This window comes from Condylura cristata, unplaced genomic scaffold, assembly GCF_000260355.1.
Source record: "Condylura cristata isolate star-nosed mole 26May11 unplaced genomic scaffold, ConCri1.0 scaffold00021, whole genome shotgun sequence".
Classification (NCBI taxonomy): domain Eukaryota; kingdom Metazoa; phylum Chordata; class Mammalia; order Eulipotyphla; family Talpidae; genus Condylura; species Condylura cristata.
The window spans coordinates 37,754,591-37,765,728 of NW_004567122.1; the positions used below are offsets into that span (position 1 = coordinate 37,754,591).

At 54.3% G+C, this 11,138-nt stretch overlaps 1 protein-coding gene across 1 annotated transcript in view; it reads left to right on the forward strand.

The window, feature by feature from the left end:
* PPARGC1B (peroxisome proliferator-activated receptor gamma, coactivator 1 beta) overlaps positions 1 to 11,138 on the forward strand; it is a 105,244-nt gene that overhangs the window by 74,585 nt on the left and 19,521 nt on the right. The window contains exons 2-3 of the mRNA XM_004686876.2: positions 3,545 to 3,718; positions 9,679 to 9,897. Of these exons, the coding sequence (XP_004686933.1) occupies positions 3,545 to 3,718; positions 9,679 to 9,897 (393 nt within the window). The remainder of the gene's footprint in view (positions 1 to 3,544; positions 3,719 to 9,678; positions 9,898 to 11,138) is intronic.

Consider the following 11,138-nt stretch of genomic DNA (forward strand, 5'->3'; position numbering starts at 1 on the left):
AAACAGAGCTGGGAGCAGAACAGGCAGATCGATGAAGTACACTGCTGAGGGGAGCTGTGGGCGGGTCAGGAGAGGTCTGCTGCCCCATGTGGGTCACCTCCGGGGCGGGGATCGAACTCATGCTTAGGTGGCTTTAGCTTCCCTGTACTGCGCTTTAACCCGCTGTGCCACCAGGGAGGACCCTTTTCTCTGGTTCTTAAGCAAGTGGCTCACTCCTGGACAGCCTCCTAGGGCTGCTGACTCTTGCCTGGTCTTGGTTCTGGAACTTTGATAATAAAGTCATTTCTATGTCTTTAAGAAACAAATCCTACAGACTTGCTGGAGTTCTGAATTACGGGGATGGGGGGAGCCGTGATATATAAAAAGACCCCCCACTGCTCCTCCGCACTCATGGAGCTCATTGCTGAATACTTTGCGGGTCAGGGAAGCCCCAGCTCCCCAGCATCCTGTGTGCGGCTCTGGGCTCTCCTTCCTGCTTCACAGACCCTTGGTGGTCTCTCTAGGGTGCCGCCCACATCCTGCTGCCCACTCTGCCCTGGGAGCTAGACTGGCCTAGCTCATCTGCCCACTTCTGTGCCAGCTGTGCCCCATCCAATTTGGAATAAAACCCAAGCCTGACGCCCCGACTGGCTTCTGAGCTGCCAGCCCACCGGCCCTCTGCCATTGTCTCCTGCTCTCGGTATGATGCACCCGTGGGCTCTGCCTTTGCCAGGCCCTCTGCCTGGAACATTCTTCCCCACGTCTTCCACTGCCTGACTCTTCCTCCAAGTCTCAACTCAGGTGTCAGCTCCTCCAGGAAGCCTCCCCTGAACCCCCATCTAAGATAGCCTTCCCCCTCTCCCTCTGGGGTCCGCGGTCCAGGTCCTTTGTTTCCTTCATAGCACTGACATGATCTATAATGAAATATTTATGTGCTCTCTTCCTGAGATGTCAACTCATGAAGTAAAGACAGGGCCTTGCGTGTCACAGTGCCCGGCTCACAGCAGTGTTGAACAAACATTGGCACGCACCCACTGCCGTGGCTAAAATTAAGTGACTGATAGTACAAAGTGCTGCTGGGGCTGCAGGCAGTCGCCCTCGCCTGCAGGTGCAGGAGCAGGGGCGCAGCAAACCCACAGCCCCATAGCAAAGGAGGGCAAAGGAGGCCCCAGGAGGTGCTGACACCCCCCCCAAACCCCCGCCTCCCGAGAGTTCCCTCTGCAATGACAGTGGAGGGAGGCAATTAGCCGTAGGGGTGTTTGGGGGGTGGACAGAAGAGAACAGTCAGAGAAGGGGCTTCATGGTGGATGAGGTGACCTTGGGGTCCCAGAGCTTCAAACAGCGTCTGTCCTCTTGATTTCCCCCACTGTGTCCGGCTGTTCTCTTGGAGCCACAGTCTTGATCTTTGGTGTTACTGTCATGATTACTTGGTCAAGGTCCACCTTCCCTCTCCCCCTAGCATGTAAGCGCCAGGAGGACAGGAGTTTGCCTGTTCCACCAGGGCCCCTCTATAGCCCAGCACCCAGTGCAGGGCCCAGCCAGGGTGACATGGGGCTGGGTGGTCATGCTAGTTGACTGTATCAGCGCTGGGGAGGGGCCAGGCAGTGGAGGGACCAGGCAGTGGAGGGAGGGTCGGGGTGGCTGAGGGTGCCCCTGCAGATGGGCAGAGAGCAGCAGACCAGCCACTTGCAAGAACCTGGCCCAGGCCTGCCCGTGCAGGCAGGATCCTTGCAAAACACCAATTAAGACATTTGACCCAAATTCGGATAAAAGCCTTTTTCCTGTGTCAAGTTGAGCTAATAATACACATTTATTCATAATTTATGAGGCCTAGTAAGTGGGAACAATTAAGGAAAAGGTCTGGGCAAAACCCATCTCTCTTATGTCACCTAAGCCTTTGTCAGGTGATTCCACCCCTCCCCGCTGGCTTATTAGCAATATTGGTATCAGTATCAGTATTCTATTTGCCACTACTGTGAGCTGATTGATTGCACTCTTACCAGGCCAAGCATAAGCTTGCCTCATTTAGTCTTTACTGTACGAGGCAGGTGTTCCATTCTACAGATGAGGCAGTTGCACTTCAGAGAGGTAGAGGCACTTGCCTGAGGTTGCCCAGCGGGGGAGTGGGGGTTCGGCAGCAGGGCCCAGCAGGACCCCATGACCGCTGTGATGTTTGTTCCCATATCTCCAGCCAGGCTGCTCCTGGGTCCCTCCGTAACGGTGCTGGCCCAAAGAGCGCAGGGCACCTTAGGCCTGGGAGACCCCATTGTGCGAGAGGCCATCTTCTGACTCAGCGGGTCCAGGTTAGACCTGGGGAATCTGCATCATTTCTAGCACCTTCCCCTCTGAACCTGAAGCTGCCGGTCCCAGGACCACACTTTGAGAAGTGTGGGTTCAAACAGTGCTATTTGCAGAGTCCCTCAAGTTTCCCCTCATCCAGCTGCCGCTGCCAGGCAGTGTGTGGCCTTGTAGGCCTTCCCCTGTGCATTTCCATATGTGTTAACATGTGTGGAGCAACATGTAACTCCATTTTCACACATGTGGGGTAATGACCTACTGCTGATAATCTGCCCTTTCATGTTTTATTTAACCTGTCTGGAGAACATATACATCTGTCTCATTCTTTTTTTTTTTTTTAAAGATTTATTTATTTATTCATACAGAACTGGGGTACAGGCCAGAGATGTGGAGGTTGAGAGGATTCACCAGGGACAGAGTGGGGAACAGAACAGGCAGATCAACGAAGTACACTGCTGAGGGGAGCAGCGGGCGGGTCAGGAGAGGTCTGCCACGCCATGTGGATCTCCTCTGGGGCAGGCGGGGATCGAACGCATGCGGAAGTGGCTTTAGCTTCTTAGTGCTGTGCTTTAACCCGCTGCGCCACCAGGGAGGGCCTCATTCTTTCAAACAATGCTGAATACCCCACAATACAAGTGACTCTAGTTTTATTTCCCTCTTGCTTATTGATGGGTGGTCTTCAACATTCTCGACATTACAAACATTCCTATAAAATCCATGGGAACTTGGGTGTCTCCCAGAACATCAGTCAATAATGTCAACCATTATTATTGCTATTTTTTGTTTTTTTCATTGTTAATATCAGGGGCTTGTGGCCTTCTAGGAATCCCCTTTCAGGCGGAAGCAGTGATAGAGGGAGTGCTCTCTATTTGCAGGACTAATAGCATTTTCAACAAAACTGTGCAGTAAGAGAGAAGAGATGTGCGTTGTGGGCAGGGTTTTGAGGAATGGGCAAGACTGTGCAGTAAGAGAGAAGAGATGTGCGTTGTGGGCAGGGCTTTGAGGAATGGGCAAGACTGGGAGTGCAGAGGTGCAGCAGGAAGAGCAGCGAGCAGGGAGTCTGTATTGCCTCAGCCTAGCCTAGCTCTGGGGAATCCCACAGTTGCAAAAGGGTAAGGCAGATCTTGACATTTCTTGTCACCAGATGAAGTCAGGTCTTGGCCAGACGCAACTGAGTGTCCAGGTGGGCAACGTCATAAGTAAGAAGGACCCTCCTGGCTTCCAGCCAAGCTCAGCACTGACCTACTCCTTCCTTCTTGTCTTCTAGGGTGGGGGACCCGGGGAGGAGCAGCTCTATGCTGACTTTCCAGAGCTCGACTTATCTCAGCTGGACACCAGTGACTTCGACTCGGCCACCTGCTTTGGGGAGCTGCAGTGGTGCCCAGAGAACTCCGAGATTGAACCCTGCCAGTACAGCCCCGACGACTCGGAACTCCTCGAGGTATGTCATCCTGAGCCTGCCCTCTGCGCCCTCCCTGTTCTGAAGCCTGGCTCTGCTCCTCGCCACCTGCCTACATGTCGGCAAAGGCTCCCCTCCCTCCAGACTCCTGGACCCTGTGCTTGTCCGGGATCCGCACTTGGCCTCAGGCTGCTCACTGTGACTCCAGCACACTGTGCCGCACTGTGGGCCATCCTCTCTGCCCCGTATTGCGCTCAGTCTTTGTGTCCATTTTACAGCGGAGACAACAGAGGCTCTGAGGACTTGAGTCACAGGCCTAGGGCAGTTTACCTAGTCAGTACCGTGCCTGGGGGCCTTATAACCATGGCAGCACCATGCTGGGTCCACTCACACTCACTGAGCGAGCGCCTGTGGCAAAGCTGCCGCTGTTTTTACCTAGTAACTCATTTAATTCTCTTAACAACCTTCAGACATGAGTGCAGTTATCTCTGTTTTTAGTTGGAGCCTAGAGGAGGCAGTGCCAGCAACTGCCACGTGTATCCATATCGATCACACCCTGTGTGTGCCCACGCCCGGCCTTGGGGCCCTCCAGTAGGGGATAACATGCCTGGGGGTGGATTCCAAATGAAGCAAGCTCCGCATGCATTTGCTTTGTGGCTTGGGCGTGTGGCCTGGAAGGTCAGGGATGAAATCAGGGGCTGCTGAACGAGGGTGGTGGGTACATTTGGGCTCATTCTTCTTTCCTTGAAATCTGCTCCCCCATCAAGATGGCGGTGCCTGCCTGGCATTATCATAATAACATAACAATAACGCTGTGTGTGCCAAGTTCATCAGCGTCATCACCAACCGTCCTGGCCGATTTTGCTCTTCCTTCCCGAATGTTCGTGGAGCCTTCTCTGTGTGTCAGTCACTGTGTTTATTGGGGAACTCTGTAGTCTGACCTTGGGTGGGCAAACACAGAAGCAGAACAGCTGATAGCTGAGCAGGAGGCGGCCATGGCAGCTCAGTGAGCAGGGGCAGAGCTTCCCAGCAGGGGCAGCGGTGTCCACCGAGTCAGGAGGTGGGAAGGCCTCTGTGTGGGGGAGCAGGAGGGCTGGAGGGTGGGCGCTAAGGGGCCAGTGCTAGGAGACACGGTCGAGAGGTCATCCGGGACCAACTGGATCATGCTAGGTCTTGCCGGCCATAGAGAGGAGCTTAGGTTTTCCCCACTACTATTCCAACCTGTAAGTAGAACACTTATTATAATAGGTGAAGAAAAGTGAAGCTCAGAGAGGTTAAGTAACTTGCCCTGAATCACATAGCCAGCAAGGCCTGGGTAAAGACTGTAACTGAGGGGAGCCCATAGCCTTCACGCCATACAGTCCCTCTGCAACCCCATAGGATATTCAGGGCTGGGCTCTGGTCTGGCTCTCTGTAGGAGCTGCCTTCTGTCTAAACAGGGGCAGCTCCCAGAAGGTGCTCACAGGTTGTGGAGAACTGACAAAAGTGAGAGGGTATAGACACTGCGTGCAGACGACCCCGACTTGGATGGCACAGACCCTAGCCTGCTCAGACCCCCGGCGAGCCAACCCCTGTGGCCCCCGGGCTCCTGCCCAGGAAGGAAGGCAGACTGCACACAGCTGATGGTGGCAAAAGGCAGCAGACCAGCCCCTGCCCTGCAGGCCTGCACTACCACCTGCCCTTTTGAGGCAAGGCCAGGCCCACCTGTGACACACCTGTGTGTCCTCCCCGTACTTGTAGCAAGTAGTGTGCCCAGTGGGAACCCCGTGAGCATGGGTGTCGTGGCCGTGTTACATACTGATCTGTTCCCTGGACTCTGGGGAACTAGGGTCTCTCACCAGGCTCAGTACGCATCAGACAGGCCAAGCCCTTTCACGTCTACCTCTCCCACTGGCTCCTCCTGACGCGTTGGTTGGTGACTTCCTGTCCTGGCGCTCACCTTTGTGCGTGCGTATGTCCACGTGTGTCCAGATGGGGGTTGGGAGAGCTGTTACCCCTCTGGGGCCCTCACACATTGCCAAGACTCAGGTCATGGGCCAGTAATGCAGGAACTGATTATAATATAGTAATGTCCCCCACACCCCCATGGTTTTGGGATTTCGGTAACCTATGATCTGAAAATACACCATACAATCAGATGTTTTGAGAAGAAAGACGGCCTTCTTGTAATCTTACTACAGTATATTGTTATTGTTGTTCGACTTTCTTATTGTTGCTTATTGATTTCATAAATTAAATTTTATGAAATGTATGTGTGTACAAACATTTGTACGGGGCTCAGCACGAGCTGCAATTTCAGGCATGCGTCTGGATTGTGCATAAGGGAGGTCACTGTGTTTGCTTCTCCTCCGTGCCAAAAGCCCTGAGCCAGGGCTTCATGGCTGCGAGTCCATATCTCCCCTCTGTGGTAGTTCAGTCAGATTCCCCCCTTGACAGTGCAGGGTTTGGGGCGGGGGAGCTCAAAACCAGCTCCCCACATCCCAGCCTCATCCTAGCATCAGCGCTAGGAAGCAGACTTCTGCTATGGAAATAGACCAGAACATGGGGCAAGGCTGGTGACTTCCATCCCTGTGCGCAGAGGCTGTCCCGGGCCACCGTAGGTACTGGCTGTTTTGGAGGGAGCAAGTGTCGTTTCCCCATGACAGCTTGTGGTGAAGCCTGCCACCGTGGCTCTCTCGGGCTGGGCCTCAGTTTCCCTATGTGAGGAGTGAGGAACATGGATTACATTGTGGTTTTTACCCTGCAGGGGCAAGAATCACTGTGCATTTAGATTATGCTGGAATCTGTGGAAAGATGTGGGAGAGAGGTAGAAACTGAGTTCCTGGCTTTCCCACACCCCAGTTAATCCCCCTGGACGGTGGAGGCTTTCGGAGTGTTTCTCCCATCCTGATAGCCTAATCCTGTTCTGTGTCGTTCTTCAAGCCACTCGCGCCTCCCGAAATGAAGCATTTTCTCTCAGATTTCTTGAAGACTTCTTTTCCTCCAGCTTGAGATCAGCTCGGGGAAGGTTGGGGGTGGAGCTGAGTCTATTAATATCCCTTCCTCAGCTGATTAACTCTCCATTAATTTGCACTCCGTTTCCAAGCGGAGCAGGGAGAACTGAGCTAATGTGCCCGGGAAAAGGAGAGGGGTGATGTATTATCCAGGGTGTGGATGGGATGATGCTTAAGTTAGGAACTGCTTTTCTCCCCCGCCAGCTCAGGGCCTCCAACCCCATCTGGGTCGAGGCCTCCAGCCCCACCTAGAGAAGGTCTTTCATCGTCCCTTTATTGTACCCCACCTGTTGGGTGCTTCTTGAGCTCTCCAAGAATGTGTGTTCATGCCAGCACCTTGCCTGGGGCCCCGGAAGTCCTCGACTCGGATTCCTAAGCCCCCTCCCACCCTTCACAAGCATCTGTCCCCACTCTAGAAAAAAACACGGCCAATAGGCTTCCTGTGATACACAGGCAGCTGTCATGGGAGGAGAGCGTTAGGGAGATGTTGGTGTGGACGGAGCAGTGCCACCATTGGTTAGTGACTTAAGGGAGCCCCAGTAAGTAGCCACGTGCTTGACATGGGACCACTCTGTGTTCCCCGAGGCCCTTCCAGCTCTGCTAGGTGTAGTAACTTGTAGTGTGTCGGGCGGGCCATGCCTGTGCACCCTGTGAAGAGACAGTTCTCCTTCCATCTACTGCTGATGACATCATTTTGAATGACTCCCTCTAGAAGCTGCTCTGAGATACCAACCTCAGGCCCTCCCTGGCCAGAGGTCAGTGTTTGGCTCTTTGACTCAGCTATTCTTCCACTCAGCAAATCGGCCTTCAGCCACACCTGTGACACTGAGTTAGGCACAGGAGTACCCTGAAGGTAATTCCAGACCTGGCCTTCCTAGCAGCCCCAGGAGGTGGTCTGGCAGGGAGCTTGGCTTCCTGTTTTACAGAAAAGGCAGCAAGGCAGAGAAGGGACAGACCTGCCCGAGGTCACCTTGTCTGCGGCAGAGCCCCAGCCTCAAGAGTCACACTGAACCCCAGATCCCCAGTCTGAACTCCCCATCAAGTGGGACCCTGGGAGTGCAGAAAGTTTGCCCTGGGATGCGGTGGGCAACATCCCTGTGAGCCCCAGTACCTCCTCCAAAGTCTGGGACACATCAGTCCTTGGGTCTCCAGCCCAGGACCTGGGTCAGACCCAACCAAAACCTTTTGTTCCCAAAACAACAAACACGTTTGTTCCCTTCTCCCCATGTCCCCCCTTCGAATTACTAAGCTGCTGCCCGGCTGCAGGCCTGGAATAGATTTTGTGCTGCCAAAAGGCCATCACGAGATGTGGATTACAGATGAACCTCCTGAAAAAAGGATAAACAGCCGACCTGGGATGGGAAGGAGCTGGTGGAGGCACCACGTGACAGACGCCTCCTCAGTAAAGACCCAGCAGGCGCCCTGGCCCAGGGAGGCGGCTTATGCCTCCCAGAGAGCAGGGCCAGCTCTGCGTCCAGCCTCTGTCCTGGGGCTGGTGGGCCTCTGGACTTGACCTCCTCCTGAGAGGGAGCTCTGGGAGCCAGAGAAGGGAGGGCCCCGGCCCACCTGGGCATGGCATTCGACATGTTGGTCCTGCCTCTGCCCTAGTCCAGCTTGCAGCTGGACACATGGCTTGTCCACCTCCCCACCCCACCAGTCTTAGTTTCCTCCTGCAAAGTGGCTATGACACGGACTCCCCGCCCCGCCCCTCGTGGGGTTTTCTGTAGAGTGTTCATCTGAAGCACCGTGATCAAGACTTTCTGTTTGTGTCATCAGCCAAATTCCTGGCCCCTGCACAAGGATCCCCCCACTCCTGGAATCTCCTTTCTCCGCCCTTCCACTGCTTGGCTGGAGGCTTCTCATCTTTCCAGTTGAAGCTGGAGAGGGTCACTGGCTCCCAGCAGCCTGCATGGATCACCCTAAAGAGCCATAGACTGTCCCCACGTTTTTATCCTTCATCACAGCTTTCTTGTATTTTCTTCTCAGGCTTTCTCACTCGTTTTATGTCCCACCTCTCTGCCGGCGTATGCTCATGAGGACAGGCACTGTGCCATCTTACTGTCGCCAGTGGCTAGGCACGGAGTAGATGTCCAGTGGGTGCCTGGTGGAAGGGAGGTCACTCCCGTCACTATCACTCTCCCAACTACCACCATCACATCCCCACCCCCATCAGCACCCCCACTAACACCCCTACCACCACTAGGATGCATAGTTCTACCACCCATCACCACTACCACTGCCACATCCCTATCGCCCCCACCTCCACCATCACCATCACCCCACCACTGTCCACTGTCATCGTTAGCAGGAGTCACTGTCATCAACACAGTCAGAGCACTTACTCTGCTAGTTTTCTGAGCACCTTGCACAGACTAACTCCAGTCCTCGACTTTATGAAGCAGGTACTGTCTGTCATTCCACTCCACAGATGCAGAAGCTGACTTACCCAAGGGCCCTCCTTTGAGAAATGTGGGACTGGGGTTCCCCCGCAGCCCCACAGCCCAGGCTCCTAGCCACTCACCTGCAGCACTCGGGCGAGCGAGGCCTGGGACCCTTGATGGTGTATTATTACGGCCACAGTGACCCTGGTCAGACCTTGAAGCTTCTGCCACTCCATGGCCTGCCCAGGCCCCTCTGGGTGCTGCTACTGATGGCAGAGACCAGCTGTGGTGGATGCAGCTGTCCTTCGTGGTGGGGTGTCTTTCAGGTGGTGACCCTGCTCCAGGGGCCACCTGCCAGGGAGCCAAGACTGGGACCCCCCCAGGACAGGGCCCTTTCCTCATCACCTGCTGCCTGCTAGTAAATACCATGACTCCTGTTGTTCCTGGCAGGGTCACCTGCTGTCCCGGCAATACTAAGATCTGCTGGGGGAGGGATCGAGAGGGCTTGGCAGGAGGGTGATGATGGCGGAGCCACAGGTATGAAGCCGCTTTCTTCTGTGAGGGAGACTGAGCCCGGGACACTGACTGACCGTGTCCCCTCTCTGCTGTCTCGTGTTCCTTGCTCCAGATCGACAGTGAGAATGAGGCCCTCCTGGCGGCGCTCACCAAGACTCTGGATGACGATGACTTCCCCGAGGACGACGTGGGTCTGGGCGCCTTCCCAGCCCTGGATACTGGGGATGCATTGTCCTACGCTTCAGCTTCGCCTACCCCTTCCTCAGCGCCCCCCAGCCCCTCCCTGGAGAGACCCCCAGCCCCGGGTCCTGAGGTGGATGAGCTCTCTCTGGTGAGGATCCCTCTCCAGTCAAAATCCTGGTGGTGACTTGGGGTTCAGTCAGCGTCTGGTTGTAGGAGTGGTGGGCACCCAAGCAGCCCAGCTCCGATTGCTGCCAGCTCTTCATGCTCACCAGCAATAGGGTGCATTACTGAACCTGTAGACTGGGGATGGAAGGCCTCCCCGGCACCCCCTCTGCCTCTTGGATGGCTAGACTAACCACAGAGGCATGCCCTGCCTCTAGAGTCCTTTTGGGCTTTGTAGATGAACCTTAATTGTGTGTTACATGCAAACACTTTCCTAAAGGTTATGCAGACACACAGAATGAAAATTCAAGCAGAAAACGGGGACCGTTAAAAGCAAAACCTCCTCACCCATCTCACAGGCTTTTTCCTTCTCCAGAGGTAACCATGGTTACTGGTCTGTTTTGTGATTTTCCTTTGCTACCTTTTTTTTTTTTCCCCTTTAACCACAAAATGGTGCCTTACTTTTCTCAAGGTGTTGTGTGTATCTTAGAAATTCTTCCAGATGAACAGGCAGCTCTGTTTCACCCTTTTTGTTGACTGCCTAGTGTTTCTTGGTCAGGATGTACCAGGGCACATTTATCCAGGCCCCTGGTTGCTGGTGGGGGGTGGGGGGTTATGTTGTTGCAGGCCTTAACAGGCTTTTGCCACATGTAAATGGACAGATACCTAGAAAGGCAATTCCCAAGTTTACAGATATGTGATTTTTGCATAGACAGACTTTCAGATTTCCCTCCAAAGAAGTTGGACTGGCCCGTAGTCCCGCCAGAGAACTGCCGCCTGTGGAATACATGTGGAGTGTGTGTGGGCACCAGGCCTCAGCATTATCAGATTCACCAAGGGTTCTCGCCCACAGAATCTGCTGAATATAGTTGCCCGTGACAGTGGCTGATGGTGCCAGTAGTTGAGATGTCATGCACTGTGAAATCCAACTTTGCTTTTCCTGTAGAGGGCTCCAGACCTTGGAAAATGATGACTTAGGGCCCTCCCTGGTGGTGCAGCGGTTTAAAACTCAGCTTTGCTAAGCTAGTGGTAGTTTCTGTGTGAACTTGATCCCCACCCCAGAGCTGACCCACATGGTGCAGCGGAACTCTCCTGCCGTGTCCGTTGCTCCCCTCAGCAGTGTACTTTGACAATCTGCCTGTTCTGCTCCCCACACTGTCTCAGGTGAATCCTCTCACCACCCCTGCACCTCTGGCCTGTACCCCAGTTCTGTATGCATACATAAAT